The sequence below is a fragment of the Ammospiza caudacuta genome, chromosome 8 (genome assembly GCF_027887145.1).
Source record: "Ammospiza caudacuta isolate bAmmCau1 chromosome 8, bAmmCau1.pri, whole genome shotgun sequence".
Classification (NCBI taxonomy): domain Eukaryota; kingdom Metazoa; phylum Chordata; class Aves; order Passeriformes; family Passerellidae; genus Ammospiza; species Ammospiza caudacuta.
In genome coordinates, this window is record NC_080600.1 from 20,056,136 (window position 1) to 20,080,584 (window position 24,449).

A 24,449-nucleotide genomic window follows, 5' to 3' on the forward strand; every position below is an offset into this window, starting at 1 on the left:
GTGCCAGCTTTGTGTGCAGTGTAAGATGCCTGTCCTGTCTCTGTACCTCACAGCTTGTCTCCTCTGATGCAGCAGCACCTCTGGGCAGCTCCCCAGGGCAGTGGCAGTGGAACGTGCAAATAACCTTTTACACAGTTCTGTCTTCCCTGCAGCTGCTGTTCACCACAGTGCTCTGTGAGACAGGGATCCAGTTTTGTCCAGCAGGTGGTGGTGTGCCTTTGCCCAGTTCTGCCACGATATAGAACACGTGCCAGGTATTTCCATAATCTTTTTTTAAGTGGACTAGATAAAGAAAAAAATCCAAGAAGGTCTGAAAATAAATGTATTCTCTTGGTTGTTTCACATTTACCTGGTATATATTAACATCAACCTGGTATATATTAACCTCTTGCTAAGGCTTAAAATAATTTGTGATTAGTTCTGGGAAGGGGACTTGTTCATTCCTAGAATATAAAACTCTATCTAAAACTTGAAGGTTTTGCCTGTATTATGTGCAATCACCATTTTTTGCCAGGTGAGTGAGTTCTTTCATCTGCAGCATGAAAGTGTATCAGAACCTGTCCCCCCATGGGGCTATGAGCAAGGAAAAGATGGGATACTCAATTCAGAGGTAATGCTGCCTTCTGTGGGTGTAAAGATGAGTGGTGGGACTTGAGGTGCTTCTGGCATGAAGTTGAGGAGCACAAATGCAGCCTTTGTTCAAGAAATAATGGTTTATGACCAAAGGTAGGATAATAAAGTAAGTGAACACAATTACCAAAAAGAGCATTGAACTACAGTTGAAAAAACAGGGTAGGAATATATTAACTTTTCTCCATTGCTTACATAGGATATTTTTCTGCTATAACTTCATCAAAAATAAAACAACACTCTGGATATGAAAAAACGAAGTATCCTGGGTATGGGCTTGTTACTGGACTAGCTGAGATCTTGTATCATGACTAAAATAAACAACCTGCCAGGTGAAAGAATTACATATCTACAAGAGCACAACTGGGATTGCTTAATGTACACATATGCCCGTAACAAGAGAAAGAAATTATTTTCATTTTCTAATAGGATTAGAAATATTATTTAAAATACATATGATGGGGAGAAACTATTTTCTGTAAATAAATCATGTCAGCTATGTGAATTTCTAATTGATCTGTAATTTATTCTGACTGAATTGTATTCTTCCTAATGTGTCTGTTAAGGTAGGAAAAGAATAAGGGAACTTTATGTGACTACATAGTGGCCTATAACATGCAGAAATTATATCTTCTTCCTGTTAATTTGAACTGCTTTCTGGAAAACCAATATTCTGCTTTTTGTCTATTAAGCCCTAAAAAGCAGAACATCTTCAGGCTGTATTTTCCATGTCAGCTCAGTTGTACAGTAAGAATTAACTAGAACTAATGTGTTTTCACAGCAACGCAACCCCTACTTAATTCAGCTCTTGAATGTTTTCTTGATAATCTGACATATAAGTAAAGTAGTCATTTTCTTACAGGAAGTATTGGCTTCTGCAGAATTGCACTCCAAATTTTAACCAAAATGGCTTCTGTGGTCTTAGTAAAGAAATACTCTACAGAATACAGCTATCATATACATTAATTTGGGAAACTTTCTTCTTTTTTGCTCCACTAACTGTCTGTTGGCAGCTAGAGAAGTCTGTTAGATCCTAGAAAGTTGGCAGTAAAAGGAGGAGTCTGTTCAGTGTTAGGGATAAGTACTTTGTATCATGTTGATGATTTACCTTTAGGTGTTTATTATCAAAATTGTGGTGGCTTTTCATATATGGGAATATAAAATTAGTATTGAATTCTAGCAGAGAGAGAGAAGACCAAGGTTGGAAGTATTGGGGATTGGAACATCACTGTTTTCAGATGTCAAGTAAGTTCTTGTGCATTCCTGTTGAAAACTTTAAATAATGAAACATTTTAAGTATTTTTATAAAAAAATCCATGAAAACGTGGAAAATCTTAGAAACTTGCATTATCTAATTTGGAAATTTATTTTCCCCCACCCATACACATCCATTTGGTCTCTCATAAATTTAGAAATCTGGATACAAAGAGAATGCCTTGATACAGAATTACATTTTAAAAATGAACTTTATTGATATTTAAACTAAAGCCTCTTCCCCACAGCCTAAATATGTTTCAAAACTTTTCCTACACCTCATTCTCCAAGAAGGGCGTAGAAGGCAGGAAGTACAGTTACAGTGATATGCAAAAACTGACCAAAACAGTTTGTTTTAAAATTTTAATTTTTAACTGTGATTGAATTTGAAGTTAAATTTGGATGTAGGAAGATCTACTTTATTAAAAAATAGATGCAATAGTCTCTTCATTCTTAGAATAATACGCTGCAAAAATGAAAAATCAATTCAGGCAACCCTGAGAATAGAGGAAAAACAGCTGAATGTCTCAGTTACTTGTATCTCTTCATTTCTTGCTGCCTTCTTCATGAAATAAGTTACTTGTCAATAACAATGTATTTACAAATTTGTAATACTCATAATACACTGACCAGTCATGCTAGGTCTAAATACGTAGAGAGAAGGGAGGAAATTCCATCTGTCAAGAGCTAGGGAGCATTTTATTGAAATCATGAAACAGTTGTTTGCAGACATTTTGTCATCTGCTGTAATTTTTATTGTCTATGGAGAAGCTCTGAAAAATATTACCCTTTAGAGCAGGAATTCTAGTAAGACGTATGAGGAGACATTGCAATGTACAGTGTTCATTATTAAATTAAAGAAGGCACTTGCTCTCCTGCTTGCCTGAAGATTATATAAAAACAAACAAAAAAAAACCCCACCTAAAAATATGTCTGCAGGGAAAGGGAAAGTGGTAATGCCAAAAGAGGTTAACTATGTCCACAGAATACATTCATATTTAAAAAGACAATGATAAAAGTGATGATCTAATGACTTAACCAGATGTATCTATTGCATAATTTAAACTTTGAAAGTTAATACCACATTTGAATTATTTTATTTTTTCTTTCTTACTTAAAAAAAGAATAAACACAATCCCAAAACCAAACCAAGGAACTAAAGCTCTTCAAAGTTCTGTTCATCCAGGTAGCATCAACACTGCCACAACAGAGTAATCCACTCGAGAGCAAGAGCAATTTAATTCAATAAACATATCCTCCTACCAGTTCTTGATTTTATTCCTTAGCCATTGACTAGACAATAATGCAACCCCAAAGCAGAATAATCATCAGGTCCAACTGTTTGTCTGTCAAATAGACAATCTGTCATTGTGTTCTGCATTGCAGAGTGCTTCGAGTGCATATTCAGCCACAGGCTGAGTGCCACATTCAAAAAGCATTTGAGATGAGACAGAAAAAAATATAAGGAACTAGTAAATGGGTAGGCAAAAGTGATAGAGTCCACATTTCTGGTCAACTCCAGTGTTTGGCCAGGAAGAAGGTAGCTGGTATATCAGATGAGGGACATGCAGAAACATTGCCTCCACCAAAACCAAAATGTTTTCATCTCCCCACAGTTTAACAGAACTCATACAGTTGTGTATGCCTGTGAACTCAAACTTGTTTTCATGTGTCCTGTCACCAATGTAACTATCCTTATATTTTCCTTGTGGTGTCTTCTATCTTCACAGCTTCAGAATATTTTGAATTGTATCTACCTTCAGTACCAGTTAGAGTTCATCCTAGTGACAAGAAAATAAACAATGGAGTTTCTCTGAAACTACAAACAAAAATATTTTTTCATATGATTTTACAATTTCAGCAGCAATAATTTTTCAATTGGAAAAATATTTCTTAAGCAGCTGTGTGTTAATATCTTAAGTTTACCCAATCTTGCCTCTGTAATTTGCATTTAATTCTATGGATAAAGAGCAAATACTAACATCATTTTAAGTAGTTATTATTTATAGCAAGTCTTTTGCCAAGGCTCCACAGTAAGTGTTCTTACCTTATTTCTAGATTTTTTTCTTTTTTCTTTCTTTTCCATTGCTTCTAATTTTTCATTCAAAAGGTCAGCTATACCTTTTGCATCTCTGCTGTCTATGTATTCCCCAAGAACACTTTTCTTAAAAGAAAACAAAAATAGAGCATGGGTAATATGTTACACAATTTTCAGACAAAATTCAAGAAAAAAACCGGCAGAATACAATGGCCATGGTAGCTTGATTTATGATTCATGGATATATTTTTGTCACTGTTTAAACAATACTAATTTGCATGGTACTAAGAACCACTCTTAGCTGCTAGTTTTCAGAACAACACTAATTTTGTCCTGATTATTATAGAAACCTGAAATAGTTACAATTTGCTCACATTTATTGAGGTGAGTGTTTAAGCTAGACAGCTATTACAAGTCTGCCACTTTGTAATCTATGTGAAATCTGTTGCTGTGGGTGGCTACTTTGAAGACCTAGAATGTCTTTACACTTCACCACAGAAAATCTCATAGAATTTGGTGAGATTGTGCCATGAAAGATTTCTAGAAGTTCCCATTATAAATTCAGTTAAAAAAAAGGAAAGTATGTTAAGCCAATTCTCTATCAGAAACCAGTGAATACTTTTTCTTCAGCATTGATACATTAAAAAAGTCACTATAATGTTTCTGAAATTTATTAGTGTTACAAAAATAAAGGCAATCCCTATAACTATCTGAATACTTTTTGTATTTTTAATTTATACTATTACTCTGTTAGTAGGAAATGATGATCTGAAAGAGTCCCACTGATAATTGAAATAGTTTGATAAGGTTTGTTTTTGAGACAACACAACCATCTATTTTTCATTAATTATCTGTCTTACAAACCATCAAACACCATTTGATGTCAAAATTGATCTTTCAATATAGTAACAACATTTAATTATACTTCTCATTAGCCAAAAGGAAGTTGTCCGTATTTCATTTAGAGAGAGACCATCTACTTTAGGGTAGTTGGTGATGGATTTGGTAAGAGTTGAAAAACATTTTGTCACCCAAGACCTTGCAAATTAAACCCTAGTTCTGATTAAGCCCACATTTTAATTATTATTAGAATTCTATTTAGTTCTACTAATTTGCAATTTATTATTATTGTATCACTGTCCTACTATTTTAAGTATTACTGAAACTGATTATTTGGAGACACGGTAATATATAAACAATTCACTTTAATGTGTTATAGAAGTATTCTCTTTAGTTCCTTTACCTTTGTTCCTTGGTAGGGGTAAAACTTAACAGTAGGATAGGCTCTGATATCAGCAGTCTGACAGGTGTGACCATATGCTTGACAGTCTACTTTTCCAGCTTTTACTTTTCCTTTAACGGCCTGAAAAGAAATGTTTATTAGAAACAATCGACAAGCTTCCATGGGTGAGTAAAACCAAATGAGTGGAATAAGCCAGCAGTGTGGCTAAAAAGAAAATTGTTGCTGAAATCTTTGAAATATTTCAGAGTAGTTGCTTGCTTGCTTCCCAGACTGTCAGCCTTGTACCAGGTGTCTCTCTATGTATTCAGAGAGAACTTGTACTTGAATTCAGGGCAAAGCAGAAAAGCACACCACAGCTCCAAAGGCCACTCCATCAAAAGCTGAAATCTGTTTCCAAAGACGGTCCCTGTGTGTCTGTCTGTGGAAGACAACACCCGCTGTCTAGTGGGACCCAGAAGTGTGCAAACTCCCTGAGTAGGAGGCTCGTGGAAGTATTGTGGGTTTTGGATGACTGCTAAGAAACAAAGTGCTGATGAGTAAGATTTTAACCATTACAATTATAACAAGCTGCCAGTATATTTAAAAACATACCCTTGCAAGCATCTCAAATTCAGGAGCAAAATTTTGGCAAGGTCCACACCAAGGAGCATAGAAATCAATGACCCAATGATCTTTTCCATTCAGAACTTTTTCTGTGAAACTCTGAGGGGTGAGATCTACAGACACCTGTGGCAAATACCTGTGTTAAGGAAGAATAACAATCAAAATACATTCAAAACTTTAAACAATAGCAAATTGCATTTCAGAAAAGCTTCTGAAATTAGGAACATTTGTAGTCTGGAAATCCCTATTTCACACTTTGAACTATAGGAGAATAACTTCTTAAATGTGGTAAACAAAATATGGTCTGCAGGAGATGGGTAGACAGCAAAGAGTATGCTATTTCTCCAAATTTTAAAAGCAGTAAGTTAAAAGATGTATAAACTTGAACATCTTAAATTAAGTAATACATATACCCAAGTGTTTCTAGTTCTTGATTTACACAGTATTTAAATATTAATTTATCCTAGCAAGCAGCTTGTGAACAAAGTTGAGTGCAGTAACTTACCCCAATGCCCAGCCTCTGAGTGAATAGGCATCTCTGTGCCACCCATTGTAGCTACTATACAAATGTAAAAGAAAAAAAAACAAAAAGCCAGTTGCACAGTAGTTTGAATTATTCTGAGAAAAAAACCTTACAAACAACTTACTCTGAAGAGTGGTGATAATCAAATAAAGAATGTAAATGCATATGTTTTAGGATACATTTCTACCCTGCTTTCAAATCTGAATAAATGAAAAGTCTCACAGATAAAATTAAAACCTGTAAAATAAAGGACTAGAAGACCAAGACAAGAAAAAGAAGAAATAAAAACTAAGATTCCTGTGTAATTTCAAATTACTGAAATGAAAAGGCAAAATAAAATCTCTAGTTTGAAGTAACAAAGCAAATGGTATCCAGTACAGTAATATCCTAGCAGCCTATTTTAATAGCTGTGATAAACCTCTTCTAGACAACAGAAGAGGTGTATTTGTCTTGTTTCACAGCGTGGAATGTTTCCCAAACTGAAGCAATGTACTTACTAATACTGATGAGCTGTGTTTGATTTTTGAGGAAAGACTCTGATTTCAGGATAGCCCCGAACACTTTCTTGGTGACAGAAAGAGTAATATTTTTGACAATCCACACTGCCTACACTGATTAATCCATTTAACATCTGAAAAAGAAAGAAGAAAACCTACCATCAAATATGTTAACCAATACTGCTACAATTTCAGTAATAATTCTTAGTTGGGGGAAAAAATCTCAGCAAAACAAACCAAGATTATAACAAGGCTTTTCTCTTCCCTGTAAACAGATCACTGGTACTAGAGCCAGCCACCCAGATGCACTCCCATCATGCACACATTTACTATAAGCTGCATGCACAGGGCTCACGAGGCACCTCCCTTACCTCAAAGGTACTCAGGAGTGGGATTAATTAGTGCAAAGAATGCCCTGGTCCTGTGTGCCCCATGACAGCTCAGGAACTGTGCCAAGGCTGGTGCAGAGCAGATGTGCCAGCAGTGTCACAGTGGGCCTGTCCTGAACACACTCTATTTGCTGCAAAGGCCCAAACTACCCAGCATGGGCAGGGAAGCTGATGATTACTGAATGTGTCCTACAGAGCTACTAATGCTTCACAGACATTCCAACAGGATAGAAAATCCTGGCTATAATTCGTAGTAGAGTTCTAAATGTCTCAAAGTCACAGGCTTGTTTCCAAAGCCCTTCTTTTTCCCCCCAAAATTTTCTAGTTCAAATTCCTGTGAACACCTCCAGGAATGGTTGTCAGTAGAATAATATTACTTCTGGAAATGAGAGAATGCTACCATGACCTTACACACTTGTAACCAACATGAAAAACTGGAATACAGTATCAGTGTATTGAAGCTTTTAAAAAGCTGAATAAAAACTTTGTATTTGGAACAATACAAAACTGTCAGGTAGGAATTGCCTGTTTTGGTGGCAGTATTAGACTCTATATTTTCTCAGCTGACAATTCTCTTAAGAAAGCAGTTGTGCCATCTCAACAATTGCCCAGAAGAGGAACCAAAGCAGAAAAGTGTTTGAATGTGATTTACCCTGGCCATTTTCTTCCATTCTGGCATTAAGGCCTGACAAGGTCCACACCATGGAGCGTAGAAGTCCACCATCCAGATCTCCTCTCGCTTTCTTCTCTGAACCAATTCAGCAAATGTCTCTGGTGTTAGGGACACCACTGATGGATTCCTAAGATCCTAAATAAAGATAGCTCATAGACATGACTCATTGTTGCACAGTGTATCCCCTATCTAGGGCCATCATATATAAAAGTGCCAAATTTCGAGAATGTTCTGTGAAATTGGCTTGCTGCTCTGTCAGGGAAGACTCCACACCACTGAAAGGCATAGAAGCACTAAAAGACATTCCTTCAACCCAAAAGTCTATTTTTTAAAAGCCTAAGTTGTTGAGAAAAACTATCAAAAAAGTACACCCAGGGTCCAAAAGGGAGGTTTTCTGCCTTTTCACAATAAAAGAAGGTAAAAACCAGGAAATCCAACTTATCTAGCAGCAACAGGTGTTACAAAACTCAGCCATGCTATTTAAGCTGGAATACATATAGTGCACTATGGGCCTCTGAATGCCAACTGAAAGACTAATCCCTACCTATTTCTGCATGTGTGTTCTTGAAGCTGCTTTTTCTGAGCTACCTGGAGAGAAATGTCCCTTCAAAAAGTGAAAAATAGCCTGTGAATATAGGAGTGAACCTGAATGCTGGAGCCAAATTTTGTGCCAGAACTCTAGTATCAACAGTGATCAATACCAGTAATTTGCAGTTAAGAAAGTTCAAGGACAGCTGAAAAATGTGGACAGCAGCAATCTACTTGACAAAAATGTGAACCCCTTCCTATATCAAGGTGTGTATGTGAAGCATTTCCACCTTAAAAGTTGGAAGTATTGTAATATTAATTCCTTTATTCTCTCAATAAGATAGAAATAATTATCATTATTTTGCAGATTGGAAGGGATCTTTCTTTATTTGCTAATGTTCTCAAATAAATTATGTGACAGAGTAGGGGAATGAATCCACTAGTTGTCAAGTCTCTGACTGACAGTTGCTGGATCACTTTTCTTGCCTGAAGTTTTTTCACTTTTTATTTTCCTTGTCCAATTAAAAGAAAAAAAATCTTAGAATCTTCCAACTGAAGAATGTATTTGTGTATGAACTGCATAGAAGAAGACTGCAACCAACATTATCATTTACATACCTCTATAAACTCCAAGATTTGCTCAGCTGAGTGGTGTCCTTCATACTCATGAACATCAGACTGATTGAACACAACTGTTGTTGGGTAAGCTCGAATGTTATGCTGATAAAACAAACAATAACAAATTCCACAGAATGATTAAGGCTCTTGGACTTGCCTCTAACTGTCCCTGGTATTGGTGGCTCAAGCTGCTCATCTGTTCAGTTTGTACAGTACAAGTGCTCAGGCTTACAGGCAGGTGAGAATCTGACATCATAACAAATCAGTACAGAGAAGGTGCCAGTTGTATTCAGAGATGGCATACTGTGTTCTCAATTTAAAAAACAGCCAGTAATTCTTCTGCCATGCTCCACAAACACAGCAATTAATCCATGGGCCTCCTAAGCCTTAGCTTTAAAACTATTCCCAGTCCTCAGATGGAATGTTTGGACTGTATGAATAACTATTGTTTACCATTGAACACAGCCAGTTCCCATAATTTGAATTCCTCAGTGGGTAAACACATCTAAATAAAACTTTTTTGCTCATTTTCCATGCATTTTCAGACATTAACCCCAGCCCCCAGAATTATTAAATTCTGAGACTTCTGAAGTCTTCCAGTAGCACTATGAAATTAGAATAAAATCTGACTTGTATTCTGCATTAATACATTATCTATAGTGTTTATATAGTTTGCTTCTTTAAAAAAAATACGATACAAGTGCCTGTTTAATTTACTGCCCTTTAGGAAAGTAATGTTAAAGGACAAACATTGTCTGCCCATATCCTCCTACCCCCAATTCAAAGAAAATGATATTGTTCGAAAAGATTGTATTTGTATTTCTTTATTTTTAGTTCCTGCAGCTTACCATGTTGCAAAGGCCTTCATGGACAGTACAGTCCAGTGTCCCAAATTTAAGCTGACCATAAAGATGTTTAGATGCTTTTCTCAGCTCTGGTAACAAAGCTCGACAAGGAGGACACCACTAGAAGACAAAATGCAAGTAAGTGCAATTGCTTTTCCCACAAGTAGCTCTCAGGAGAGTATCTGAGATTAATCATCTGCTGTTTTGACAACAGAGTGCACTGAACACAAAACCCAGTTAGAAACTACAGCTGCCAGGGAATGAGGAATTAGAACACCTTCTCATGATGCTGAAGGGCACTTTCTAGCTACTCCTTAGTACCTTGTTACATAATTACAGAACAGATTTTAGAAGAAGGAATATATAGATATCCAATATTTACCGGTGCAAAGAAGTCCACAAGCCATGGTTCCTTATCTTTGTCAGGAAAATTCTGAGGTCCCAGTGTGATGACATGGGAATTCACACTTTCTTTGGCAAATGCAACAATGTCATATAAGATCTTCTTTCCTTCAAAAAACAATGTAGAAAGGAAATTCAATTTTTACCTATGAGAGGTGTAATTAAAAAACTCTTTGAAAGAAATAGGAGTCCCTTATCTAATCTTTAAACCCAGCCTGCTTAAGTAAATGTAGCATAAAATTATGTTGCTTTTCCTTAGGAGGACAATGTTAAACTGTCCAAACCTACACAGGCAGGACATACTATAGTTGATATGTGGCTAAGTATTAAACTAGCCAGCTACTCAATATTAGTCAAATAAATACTTTATCCAAGAAAAAACATATTTTTGTCAAACAAAATGATGACATTTTTGTGACAGGATTATTGGTCATTTTATCATCTTACTTGTGTTGGAATTAAAAAGTACAATTCTAGATACATTTGACTTGGCAAAGGGACTGACAAGGTAAAAACTTCAAGCAAAATAAATTATATTGATAAATCACAGCTATTTAGGTGTAACTGAAATTACTGCTCACACAGCTCCAGTGGGCAAAGATCCAGTCTCTTCATAACCTTTGTATACGTATTTGTCAGCAGAAATGAGTTTGTCTGAGAATAAGAACTTCAGGTTAATCAAATCTGAAGTCACTGCACAATGACTTACCAAGATTTATTACTGTTCTTAGATTTTAAACTGTTGAAGCCCTTCAACACAGCATATAAAAAAGCCAAATTCTTTTGAGGATTACTTTCCCATAAAGACTGGAGTGAGATGGCTATTGGTAAATGTTCTACATGCCATCTATTTTCTAAATAGTAAACCAAACCATTCAGAAAAAAATGCACTGAAGTCCAATGTACTTCTCTTCCACTGCAATCCACACCATTATAAAAATGCTGCATGGCTGTGACCTCTTCCTGCCCTCTCTGCAGCAACGTATATAGAGGAAGTATAGAAGGCTCTTCCTTATATACCAATTATTAGATGTATGGGATCATCCTTTCCCCTTGGTAAGCCTAATATTTTCTAAATAGTGAAAAACTTTTCACTTTTCCTGTTTTATAACAGTACTGAGGTTCTGGCTTAATCCTAGCAGGCTGTTTCTAATACCTCAGAGGCTGAAAAATGAGAACTTCACTGCATAACTGCTTTGTGCCACGTTCTGGATGAAGCTACACCTGTTCCTGCAAGCTACAGTTTGGCTTTAGGCTCATTTCTTCTTCAACCAGCATCACTGAATCCTTTCAGCAGTAAATAGTAACATAGTTCCAACCTTTCCTGAAAGGAAACTGTGATGTTAGAAATGAAGGTAAGAAGTAAAAGTCTCAATATCTTGGACAGAAGTTAACAAAGCATGGAATTAGTGCAGTGATACATGAAACCAAATCCAAGTTTGTCAAACTGGCTAAACTGTGTAACCAGCATGTTGGGCCTCTCTGAAGGGTGTGCCTTACAACATTCTTTAGTTATCCTACCCAAAGCAGAAGCTGTCCTGATCAGCTTCAGAGATTTCATTTGTATGTCATTATGCAAATGATGTTGAAACAGACTGCAAAGACAAACTAGATCCCTCAGCATCTCATGACTGCCTACCCAGGAAAAATAGAAAAAAGAAAACCAAAGGAAATTATAAATAGGTTGTGTAAGGCTACATCATGGCCAGAAGAAAGATAGCAAATATTAAAGCTACAAAACTGTTCTTTGGGAAGAAAAAAAGTGGTTTGCCAAAGATTTTGTCATCTCAAAGGGATTAGGTCATGATTTAAACTTGCCAAAGTTTCCCTTACCATGATGAATTTCATAATCTCCAGTGCCTTTTCCTTTGAAGACTGCTAAACAAGGCTGATAAACATACAGTTTGTTGCAGATGGTTGGTGAGGAAAGACAGTCAAACTTCCCAACCTATATTTAACAGACAATGTCATTTTAATTAAAACAGCCTAATTTATATCAATTAACATATTTTGAAAGGAAGTAAGAGTTAGAAAACAAAGGTAAAAATATGGGAAACTGATAGCCTTTTTAATAAAAAACGGAGATCTTAAAAATTGATGTTCAAGGAAAACTACCAGCATACCTATATTAGGTTGCTTGCTAATTTTTAATTTAAAGGCCAAAATAAGAAATAAAAACTTAAAGAATTATCTTTTCCCTCCCTCCAAATACAACAGCAAGGAAGTTAGAAGACACCTAAAATAAATGTAACATTAAAATCTTCTAGTCAAAGCAACAATTAAAAAAAAATACATACTTCATAGATTAATACAATCTGTAGGCCTTTAGTGCAAAGTTTGAACTTGGTTTCTTTTTATTAAGAAAATAATCAACATGATCACAGGGTTTTCTGAATAATTAAAATATAGTTCCACATACATAAATTTGATGTTGGAATGTTAATTTATAATTATTAACAGAACAGGATCTGCAGCAACATTTCCAAAAACAAAGCAGATTTAAAATATCATCTCTCTATACTTTTCCATTATTAAAAACATACAGGAAATGTAAGTGATTTCTTTAAATAAAAAACTTTACTGCAGATCTGCTATATGATAGTATTTCTCTTCCAGTACCAGAGGTGTCATGTGGGGTAAAAGCTAATAACAATGAAAACCATGATTTGTTCTTGGAATGTAAACAGCATTTAACATTAGATGAGAGCACTCTTACCTGAATATGCTCATCTTTCAGTAAAAATTTAAGTTTCTTGAACTCCTGCACATTTGATTTGTCCCTCTCCCCAAACTGGAAGAAAAGCAGCCACCGGTGATGAGCCAGACGGTCCTTTAAACCACAGGGAAAAACAAACCAACAACACCACAAAAAATTAATCCCAACCACACCAACGTGCAAAATTCTTTTGTGCTTTATAAAGGCAAATGTCCAGTTATTCATATCCAAAAGACCTCCACTAAACAAGTTCTTTCATGCAGTCCTTCCACTAACTTCCTTTTACTGCATCATAATCAAGGAAGTGGAAAAAATCTGACAGCAAGCTGGCTACAAGCTGCACTCTAATGTTGTTGCTTCTGTGTGCATTTCCTGTTGTAAATTATGCTGCTATGTGCAACTACCAGTGTGGAAAGAGGTTTACTTTTGTTTTTCCTCCAACACACGAGCTACATTTAAGACTCAATTTCAGTTCATACACCAATTATCATGGATAAACAAGTATTTTTTCTTTGCTAAATTCCCAAACAAAACACACTTAAACCAAAATTTTCTACAATGTAGTTGATTCAAAAAATTACTAGAAAATTGCAGTTGCAGAGAGAGTTGCAATGGCAATTTCTGTGATTTCTTACATTCCTATGAAATCTCTTCCCTTACTTTTGTTATTTTGCTAAACAACAGAAGTGAATGTAGACAAACAATGTTAAATAATTTTGGGTAGAGATAAAAAGAAGTAATATTCAGTGAAATGCTAAGTTGTTGTGTCAACAGTATTTGAAAAATGTAGAAAATAACAATAAAAATATATTATTTGAAGAACTCTTAGCATATTTTTAAAATATTACCTCCAGTGATGCTGCAGAGATGATTTCAAAGTCTGGTAGATGCTGCATTACTTCCTGATATATTTCTCTGGCATCCAAGGAGTTAAGAAACTAGGATAGAGAATTAACTGTCTTTATTACAAGGAATTACAAACATCAACCTGATTAGTACTCAAAGTGTCAGAGAATTTATTCTGATTTGTTCCCTTCAATCAAATGGAGAATGCAGTTAATAATATTTTATTTGATCAACTTCTTTTTCATACATGTAATTCCACAAACATCACTCTCAGAATACTGCTTTTAACTCACTTGCCTACAATATTCAACTCAAGAAATTGTATTTTGTCAAGACAGTGACCAAAGAGTGTGAAATTCAAATTTCACACCAAACCCAACAATCAAGTTTACAAGATTTCCAATTTAGTTTTACAGCATTCCATAACTGCACTGTAGAGATATTTAGGTTTCCTTAACTTGTACAATTTTGGAAGTAATATGAATCAGTAACTGAGTTGGTAAGTTAAAAGGTTCAAAGTAGGTAGGTTGCAATTTATTTTCCTCCTTTTAAAAATAAAGGTAACAGTAGTGACAATAAAGGAACAAGTCGTGCTTCAAACAGAAATGTCTCCCATTAATTAGGGAAGTTAAAACTACCACACAAATGTAGGTTGCAATTTTAGAATAGAACTGAGCAGTAAAATTTGTACTGACAGACACTGTAGGAGTACTTTTATCACACATGTCAGGGTAGCATTTCTCAAACTTGTGATACCTGCTGCATATTATTTCTGGAATAAAAAATCAGGGGCACATCAAAGACCATAGTACAATTTAGGAAAAGCCCTTTAAGATCACTTGAGTCCAAGCTGTAAGCAGCTGCCAAGTTCACTACTCTAAACCACGTCCCCAAGTGCAATGTCCATACCTGTCTTTTAAATACCCCGGGGATACTGACTGAACCACGTCCCTCAGGGCACTTCCAGTGCCTCACAAACCCTCTGCTAAAGAAAAATTTGCTAATATTCAATCTAAACCTCCCTTGCTTGAGACCATTTCCTCTTGTCCTGTCAGTTTTTACTCGGGAGAAGAGACTCCCAGGCTTGCCAGGACAGCAGGGTTAGAATCAGCTTTTGGGGCAGTCACAGAGCACTTCCAGCCCTGAGCTCCCAGAGCTGCTCGGGAGCCTCCTGGGGAGGTGGCCAGGCAGAGTCACAGGCTGCTGCTCACTCTCCCAGCAAACTGGAATCACCTCCAGGATCACTGCCTGAGCGGGCACAGGGACATGAACTCATGCAGAGCATACCAGTTTAGAAGAGAAAAGAAAACAGCATCTTTTCAGTTGTGTATCATCAGTCTGGAAATTATCTATACATTCCTTTAGCATGGTTATCACTTTGTTTATCTAAATAGATAATGAAAGACAAGTCATACCAAAACACCTCCTTTCTCTTTGTTATTTATGGTGGCTCCAGGTGGGAAGTATGCAGTAGTACTAGATGAGACATCTAAGTTATCACAAAGCTCACCCTGGGTACCACAGTCCATCCAGCCCACATTAACAAGACCTTCCTGTAATTAGGAAAGAAACAACACAAAACAAATCCAAAGAAAAGTATTTCTAAATTTCAGGTACAGAAATGCTTTTGAAAATCCCAACACAGGCAATTATTTGTAACACTTAAAAAATAAAAAGAAACAACACTGTAATTTATTATGTAATATTTTATAAAATTCTTAAAAAATTAGGTATTTCAAAAGCTGCTTGGGCAAAGTACTGAATTCTTCTAAAAGTTAACAGGTGTTATCTTGGTTCTACTAAACTCAGTGAAAGTTTTAGTTACAATTTGATGCTTTCACTTCTGTTATTTTATTTTAAATATAACATGTAATGCTTTTAAAGTGAAACACTGCTTACCAACATCCCAGCTAGCTTAAGGCGGGTTTGGTAACTCAAGCAATCTGTGAAACAAAAAATTTTTATTTACAAACATAAAACTTCACCTTATTAATGCACTAAATCTACTCTTGCTTAGAATTTCCCCTTTCCTCCCAAAAAACATGACCATTTCTAATGGCATGCTTCCTGGCTGTTCATCCACTATTCCTGGAATTTTCATATCTAATAATCAGCATTTAATGATTGTCTACTCTAACTTAAAAAACTCCCAAAAATAACATTCTCTTGCTTCATCAACACAGAATCCTCATTTAAACAATTTTACTATTTTCTTTACTGTAAAGACTGACCTTTAAAATTTGTTAATCACTGTTTAAAAAAAATAATCTAAGTATCTACATAGAGTCTTGGGATGATGTTTCAACAGAAATATAAATTTTCTGTGATACAAATAATAATTCACTATTATAAATATAGCATATGCTTTGAATGGCTGCCTTTGGATGCAGATTTTTTTTTAAAAATAAGATGCATCAACTTCTCCTTAACTAAAGCAAAGTTGAAAACTTAATAACAAAAGGGCTGCAAGTTGAAATCAAGCTATTTACAAATGTAAATCCAAGACTGAGGCTCTGGCTATTCAGTTCTCAGAACAAAGGTCTCTTTATAAGGCTGAGAAGTTTTTATTTGTCCAAGGTGTAGTGCATTTACTTAGCTCCACCAGCTAACCAAGGGAACTTTCTCCTATATTGTATCCAGTACTGATCCTAAGAAAGCCAGGCACAAACAGCTACAAAAAACGACTCTGATGTGAAACCAATGGTAAGAGGCAATTACTGTGTGCAAACCTAACTTATTAACTAACTAATTCAGCTAATTTTTAATATTGGTGGTTTAAGGGGGAGACACAGCCTTTCTGCTGCTCAGCTATGATAAGAAGCTGGCATGTACCTCAGCAGTAGCTGTCACCTGAGCTGGAAACTGAAGGAGAAACCTTTTCTGCCACTTCCCCTCCTGATGGGTTACACTCCAGTGCTGCTTGAATGACTCACAGGACATTACAGAAGCACAATAACATAATATTTCCAATAATGTCCTTTTGTCAAACTGCTTTTAACAGAGAGCTTAAATCAGAGGTCACTGTGGCAACCTAAGATGTTTTTTAGCAGCAAAAGGGATTATGCTGTTAGCAACAGAAGTCCTTTTTTTGTCACATTATTTAAAAAGTATTTAATATACCTACCCCCACGTTCAGCACAGAAGGTGATCAGCCAACCAACACCAGATGCAAATGAAGTTTCAATAGCATTTACAAAATTTCCTAAGAATGAAACAATTTGCATCAGTTTGCGACTAGTTAAACATGGCCATGAAACAAGATTTTCTATTTGTATTAGCAAATTACAAATATGAACTGTGTTTATTCTCAAAAAGAAGACTTAGCAATAGTTGACAGATTCAGTCATATGCATAGTTTCTGCCCTATTTTATATAGTAAAAACAATGTCAACAACAGCCCCCCAAGCTAAACACATGAACATTACCTGCCCATAACTCAGTGACTGTGCTTGTAACATACTGCATGGCAAAGTTCTTTAAGCTCTCTTTTGACCTGTCTCCGTAATATTTCACTGGTTGCTATAGAAGACAAAAAGTAAAGTTTATAAAATTAAGAAAGAAAAAAAGGCAAATAACCCCACCCAAAACCTACTGTGTTCTTCTAAGAGTACTTAAGCAACTGCAGGACCAACCCCCACTACCACCCTAACCGTTCTCTCCCTCTCCTATCCGAATATTTGAAATTTAACCTTTATTTAAATTTTGTAATGTGATTTCTTTCCAAATGCTGCAACATGAGGATAATTTAGTCTTAGAAACACCAACTCCCAATGATTGTATTTCTGTTTAAATAAAAATTGCTTATATCACTCCATTTAGCATTCAACTTCTTAAAACTTACCATTGTCAAAATGTACCCATCTATTCGAGTGCACTTTATACACCACCCCAGCACCACGACTTAGCAAGCAGCTAAAAAGAGTGACACACATCATGCAGGTAGCATGGAGGGAATCTTGCAGAAGGAATTTCCAAGTTTCTTTAGGCATATGGTCATATTCTTTAAGACTCAAAACCACAGACTATGCTTTGTACTTGAAAAGTCCTTTACAGCACTATAAGAGAAACTGCTCAAGGAGACTTGTTTGCTACAGCACCACTGCTGACAGTAGCTTCCCAATCAGAAGTGATATGTTGCACAGAAAAATTATTCAGAAAAACCCTTGTAAAAATATATTAGCATTTATTTCAAATTTATTTATATATAAAATATAAATTATATGTATTAACAAATACTTTTTTTTGACGTTAACTTTGTAAAATAATTTGACCCAGGTAAAGATAAAGTTGTATTTATTATTAAAGGAAGTAACATACTATAGAGCAAGATCTTTATAAAGAAACTCTATGACTGAACAAGTACTAAAGAAACACGTCTCCAGATTTCATTCTAAAAACACTTGAAGTCTTATCACTCACCATTCCAGTTTTGAAAATGTACAGACTGGGGTAACTGTTAATGCCTTTAATTCGACACAGCATTCTGTTATCTCCACAGTTCACAGCTCCAATGCGTATCACTCCATCCAGCTCCTTAGCAAATTCTCTCCACTAAAAAAAAATTTAAAAAGAGACTATTTGCCTATAAAGATATAATGAACTCATGCTTTATTTCTGGAATTTTGAATTGTTGTCTCTGGTTTCAGCTTCAGTGTAAAAATCTACTTCATTAAGTTTTGTGCTATTAAAACCAGAGTTCATTTAATTGGTTTACGTACCGTAGGTGCTAAATCATGGCAGTGGGAGCAGCGAGGAGAATAAAAATTCACAAACCACAGTTCTCCTGAGTTAACAGCAGCATCTAGGTGGAGAGAAGAAAATTGTAATTAAATCATGCACACGTGCAATGTACTAACATCTAGGATGTACATTTTTGCTATACTATATTCCCCAAAAGCGGTATTAAGTACTTAATGTCAGGCACATTAACAGTAACTCTTATGAACATACTGTTGTAGGCAGGTGCATGAAAATCCTATCTCAGAAGGTATCAGCACTCTGACTTTTAGTATCTGTTCTATTAATTAAGAAAAAAAGTTCTGTCTGCAGAATATTCTAGCTGAAATGTGCGATAGCGTAAGTCTAGTTACAAAATACAAGGTCTAAAAGATTTTTACCCACTAGAATTTTCCATTTCCTTATATTACTTTATGTATTTAGTGAGTCTCACCTGGCAGTATTTTTATGAAGAAATCATGTCTAATGTAATTTAAAAATCCAAGTTAATGTAATTACTAGAAAAGTCAAGGGAAACATAAATGATCTTGCTTATGAAAGCAAACAACAGCAACAAAATATACACAAAGAGCAGTTATCAGCTTTAATTACTTGGCTTTCAGCCTGTCCAATTTTCATGTAGTGGATTTTGTGGATTTATTTGACTGTATTAAAATATCCTCACAAAAAAGACAACGAAGGAATATGTTGACCCTGCAAATAGATTAACCAAAGAAAGCCTGTGGTCTCAGGGAAATCATGAGGGTCTGCTCTTACAACAGTTTACAAGACAAATTCAGCACGTAGGTCCAATTTTGCACACAGGAAACCATACTCAATATGCAGATGAAAAATTATACAAAATCCAGTATTTTTTACTCTAGCCTCTCTTAGTTACAAACAACTTAGTTGTAATTTTAAAAGAAAAAAAACCTGGACAATATTCACATAGAAACTGTTCTCTTTCCACACCTTGTTCTCCTTAGCTGTGCTATTAGTATCTGGTATCACCTTCTGGTTTTGAACTACACACAAGTGACTGGATTTCACAGACAAAAATTATATTAGAAAAGTTTTGTCAAGTGCATTTTTATACAACAGAAACAGCAACAATGAATTAGGAGTAACAAAATTTTAATTCAAATAATTTCCTTTTACAGACCTCACAAAATAGCTCTAAAACTTAATGTAAGCTGTATATTGATATTGATTGATTTGCCAACTAGTGTTTAACAGGAAGCATTAAGGGTTTTTTTATTGTTTGTTTTCTCATGTGAAGATGATTTTCCAACATGTGTTTGTAAAGACAGGTAAGAAAAGCCTACTAAGACGCAGCTCAATATGTAAAAATTGTACTTTGGGTTGTCATGTTGTCAAACAGCCATTTATTTAAAAAACTTACCAAATTCTCCTCTATCCAATGTTATAATTTCGGGATCATCGTCATAAATACCTATTAAAAAATCAACAATTTTCTTTTATTTTTCCACCTTTAAAACAACCAATCATCTTATGCACAACAGAAGACAGTAGATTTAAGTTGAAATACTAAACTGGCAAAGAGGTTTTACAAAAATGCTATCCTTATTTAACCTCTTGCTTGCTCACTCACTCTCTTGCTACCACAGCCACTATCAGAACATTCTTTTGATAATTTAGCAACCAACCATGAAGCCAGCAGAACTACTGCTGTTATGGCAAGAGAAATGATGCTAGAAATAACATCATCCAGCTGTCAGATTAAAATTCAAGAAGTCTCAGCTTTCACTGAGAGCTTTATATAACGACCAGAAGTTTCCACACTTTCTCAGCCTCTGGTTACCTAAACATTTAGACCACAAAGGTGTTTCCAGCCACAGGCTTTTCCACTAACAAAGTATGTGTGTGAATGCAGTGGAATGAATTGGGTAAGGAAGTTAAGGAAGACAAAGCTAACCAGTCCTACCTAGGGCATCACTACAAAACACTCCACTACTTCAACTACACAAGAAAGGCAGTGCAGAGTACCAAAAATACTAATAAAGAGCATTTTATTATGCTACTGTGGTTGCAGATTTTTACAGTACCTAACATGGTGAGATGTCATTTCACCTGAAGTACACAAGGATCAAATGCAAATAAATAATGAGAGAAATTAATATCTACAGGTGACAAGGTACTTTTCATATCACTTTCCATTTATATCTCACATAATAGAGTACATATGTTCACCCATACATATAAATATATATAAAGCTATGCTTGCATATAGGTACACACACATATAAAATACAAAAATAGATGCTTCCTAAATCACTGATTAATAGACATTTCAGGATACTGTTTCTCAATCAAGCAGTGAAACTTCAGGGAGATAAAATTTAAATCTGAAGATGTTTTAGGCTAATTTCTATATTTTCCTGTGATACTTGTGCCACTGGTTTATTCAATTTCAATCTGCACAGACATTAATTTCTTAGAGATTGGGACATGTTAAATCAAACAACACTAGAAAAAAATCGTTGCCAAGGCAGAGGTTCGCTTCAGCTGTTCATTTCATCCCAATCCAACTATGTTCCTCAGTTCCCTGTTGTAGTTTACTCCTGTTACAGCAGCTCTGAGAATCATTAATTGCAACCTTTCCCTACAACTACCTAAAATTTGTTGAGACAAACATTAAGCAACTTGTCTCAAGATCATTTTAGGTATGACTCTGTTATTTTTTTTTCAGTTTCTGCTACCTCTTTACTGATGTCTAATTGCATAACTGCATATCAAATAGCCTTGACAGTGCAAAAATTTCCTCTCAAAATCCCCCTGAAGGATACTAAACAAAGAAGGTCTTCCTGCATTAAAAAGTTAAAAAGAATCCTGATGAAATATTAACACCGACATTTAAGTGAAAAAACTCTCTGCACTTTAAAAAGAATAAACAAGAAGTTAGATGACCTATAAAAAGGCAAGCAGCAGGAACAAAAGGCCAGGTAAATAGATTGCACCTTTGGGTAGCCATTAACAAGGTAAATAAAATACTGGGCCAGCAGAGAGAAAGTGATAGCTACAGAGCAGACAGAAATCTGGAGAGGGCACATAAGAAACATGCAAAAAGCTCTGATATAGATCTGAATATGACATTTCCTTTGACTGTTTTAAGCAAGTCACAAACACACATCAAAACTTACCAAAATCATAGCGATAGAAGTTCCAGCTCTCGTACCGACCTCCCTGCTGCTGGTCTTCGAGACCCTTCTCCCCATATTTATCATACTTCTTCCGTAGATCTTCATCTTTAAGTACTTCATATGCTCTATTTATTTTCAAAAAATTGTCATGTGCATTTGGATCATTCTGTGTAAGGAAAACTATAATTAGTAATTAATCAATAAACCATATAGTGCATACAGTGCTGAGAAAATTATCTTTGGAAATATTTTTATATGCCTGCTAGGGATGTCAGTTGTGATGGAAGCAGACATTGCATTGTGATCTCAAACCAAACTACAGCAAAGTTTTCCTCTCCCAAACCAGGTCTCTCTTCTTATGTCTTCCATCCTCACTAAGTACAATTGAAATACAAAGTGAACTGGTTGGAGGCTGTAACATTCTTCAGTGAACCCTCTTTTTTCAACTCTCTTTTCAGTGGAATTTAAATAAATACTGAAGAATGAAGACATATCATTTCCTCCATAATCTTTTCCACTCCCCTAGAATCCCTACTTCTTTTATTTAAAAAGCATTTTTGCTCTAGGTAGCTTGGGAGTCAGAATGGTGAAAAATCTGCAGACACATTTTGAATTCAAGCTTGGGATATGACAGGTGCAGTATAACAGTGGTGTGCAAAATGTGCCACACAGTCCTGCTCTTTTAACTTCTGCTAACACGTTTCATTCAAAAGACATTTTCTTAAGATTTTTGTTTTAGCTAGATACATAGGAAATTAATTACCATTATGCAATTTGTCTAATGGGCTCATCTTCTATATATCATTGCTAAGGTTGAAAATAACCTGTTGAAAAATCTTTAGTAGTATCTGCATGCTCAGAAACAACAGAATCTGACCCCAAAGGCCATCATTTTGAAAGTACCAACAGAGAAAACAAAACTTTCATTTCATAGCTACAAGTTGGCATTCCTAACTTTGCTGACATTTGGCTTTCTCACTGAGCTGTCAGAGGCTCCAATGTAGTCAGTGAAGGCAGGCCCTGAGCTGATATGAAATACTGCTGTCTTTTGGGACTCCGTGCAGTTGTACATACAAAGTTCTAAACCCTTTTATTTCCTGTGAATTTCTGCTTATTTCACGTCATTTCAAGGAGAAACTGATGATGTTTAAAAGTGATTTCTTTGTATTTCAGAAATACAGCAGCACAGACTAAGCCATTCCAATCGTCTCTCTCCAGTTAGTCCAGAGTAACCTCCACCATTATCCATTGGCAGTTCCAGGATGTCTGTTTTGTCCTGTTTGGTACTTGGAGACTGATGTCTCAGAACAGGCTGCTCTTATTTGATGTTTAGAGGAGACTTCAGGGCAGGGAAACAGCAAGTCCCCCAAAACTAAATGGAAAGAAGAAAACTCAACAGCTTACCAACAAGGTAATACAGTACACAAATAAGTCTCCTTCTAGTTACAAAAATATAAGTGAGAATTAGAGAATCTTGACTCTTTTCACTACTGCAATTTAACACAGCCCAAATTCAACTCTATCATTTTTTGTAAATTTTCTCTGCAGAAAATCTGAGTCGAACTATATTATCAGGTGGTTCACAGAGAGACATTTTTGATAAAGTAAAACTGCTTTTTGTTTAAACACTAAGATTCATTAAGTCAACACCTTTGACATGTTAAAAAGGTAACTTACCTGATTTTTATCAGGGTGTAACTTTAATGCCAGCTTTTTGAATGCTTGTCGTATTTCTCTACTACTTGCTTCTTTGGATACTCCAAGTAAACTATAGTAGTCTTGATCAGTGCATACAAGAACTATTACACATACTAAAAGTAGCAATAAAGACCTTTTGAAATATCTCACATAATCTCCTTTGGATGCTAAAAACTCCATTATGAAGCTTTTGGAAATTTCACAGGCTCTGATTCAAACAGACTTTGGGAAGAGTCTCCAGTAAATGTGCCAACATTCAGAGATACAGCTGCAATTATGGCAGAGATCTTCAAAACGCCTGTTCTACTTCATGTCACAAGTCTTGCTAAAGAGACACCCTGGAAAATGACAGAAGAAAAAACAATTAAACACTACCTCTTCAATAAACACAGGTTAGTAACACACCCCAACATCAGCCTGTGCGGATTGCACGTGAACATTTAAGTTTCTGGATGGCTAATTATCTTCTTTCTGGAAACCACACAAGTGGTAGAGCATCTCTGAACTGTTACCTTAATGGGGGTAATCATGCACAGCTGCACTGGATGGCACTAACAGCCCCACACCTGTACCGCATTAGAAAAGGCGGGTGTAGGAGGGTTCATACCTACCTTCAGCAGCCCTGCCGGGGCTCATTCCGCGGGAAGGGCCGGTGCCGCTGAGCCGGCCGCCGCCCCGGGGCGGGGGCTGCCCGCCAAGGAGGCTGCGGACGGCCCTCACGGACAAAGCCGGGGGGCGAGCCCCGCGCCGGGAGCCGCCGCTGCCGCCCGGAGCGTGCAGGTCGGAGCTCTGCGGGGCCGGGGCTGGAGCTGGGGCCGGGCTGCGGCGAGAGGGCTGGGGAGGCACCGGGGCGGGGCGGCCGCCGCGCTCTGCCCTCCCGGCCGCGGGAGCGGGGCCGGCGCCGGGTTCGGGGCTGCGGGAGCCGGCGGTGCGAGCGGGCCGGGCGCGGAGCAGGCTGGGATGGCTGCGCCTTCCCCGGCGCCGGCGGAAGGGCGGCGGGATCCGGGATCCGGCTCTGGGCCGGCGGCGGGCGGGGCGGCTCCGGGGCTGACGTGGCGCCGCGCCCGCC

At 36.6% G+C, this 24,449-nt stretch overlaps 2 protein-coding genes across 2 annotated transcripts in view; one reads left to right on the forward strand and one right to left on the reverse strand.

Annotated features, from left to right (window-relative positions):
• Positions 1–2,082: 2,082 nt before the first annotated feature.
• DNAJC10 (DnaJ heat shock protein family (Hsp40) member C10) lies at positions 2,083–24,321 on the reverse strand. The gene is made up of 23 exons (XM_058809757.1): positions 23,992–24,321; positions 23,360–23,718; positions 21,683–21,848; positions 19,924–19,974; positions 18,524–18,606; positions 18,225–18,356; positions 17,231–17,324; positions 16,930–17,007; positions 15,705–15,748; positions 15,221–15,358; positions 13,808–13,897; positions 12,960–13,073; positions 12,077–12,191; positions 10,224–10,351; positions 9,845–9,961; positions 8,997–9,098; positions 7,830–7,985; positions 6,789–6,922; positions 6,274–6,327; positions 5,757–5,904; positions 5,166–5,285; positions 3,932–4,048; positions 2,083–3,665 (listed from the first exon to the last, which is right to left on the reverse strand). The coding sequence occupies exons 2-23, from the start codon at positions 23,558–23,560 to the stop codon at positions 3,654–3,656; spliced, it is 2,394 nt and encodes a 797-aa protein (XP_058665740.1). The 5' UTR covers positions 23,561–23,718; positions 23,992–24,321; the 3' UTR covers positions 2,083–3,653.
• Positions 24,028–24,449, forward strand: part of PDE1A (phosphodiesterase 1A) — a 197,767-nt gene continuing 197,345 nt past the window's right edge. The window contains exon 1 of the mRNA XM_058809758.1: positions 24,028–24,160. The gene's annotated coding sequence lies outside the window, so the exon portion shown is untranslated. The remainder of the gene's footprint in view (positions 24,161–24,449) is intronic.

What these genes read in the sequence shown, in the direction of transcription:
- DNAJC10 (XM_058809757.1), bottom strand. Translation starts at nt 23,560, where the DNA reads ATGGAGTTTTTAGCATCCAAAGGAGATTATGTGAGATATTTCAAAAGG. An exon ending in CTTCTATCGCTATGATTTTG is followed by an intron (nt 19,975 to 21,682) that starts GTAAGTTTTGAT and finishes ATTTTTTAATAG; the next exon opens with GTATTTATGACGATGATCCC. An exon ending in AGATTATGAAATTCATCATG is followed by an intron (nt 10,352 to 12,076) that starts GTAAGGGAAACT and finishes TGTTTTTTGAAG; the next exon opens with GAAAGAAGATCTTATATGAC.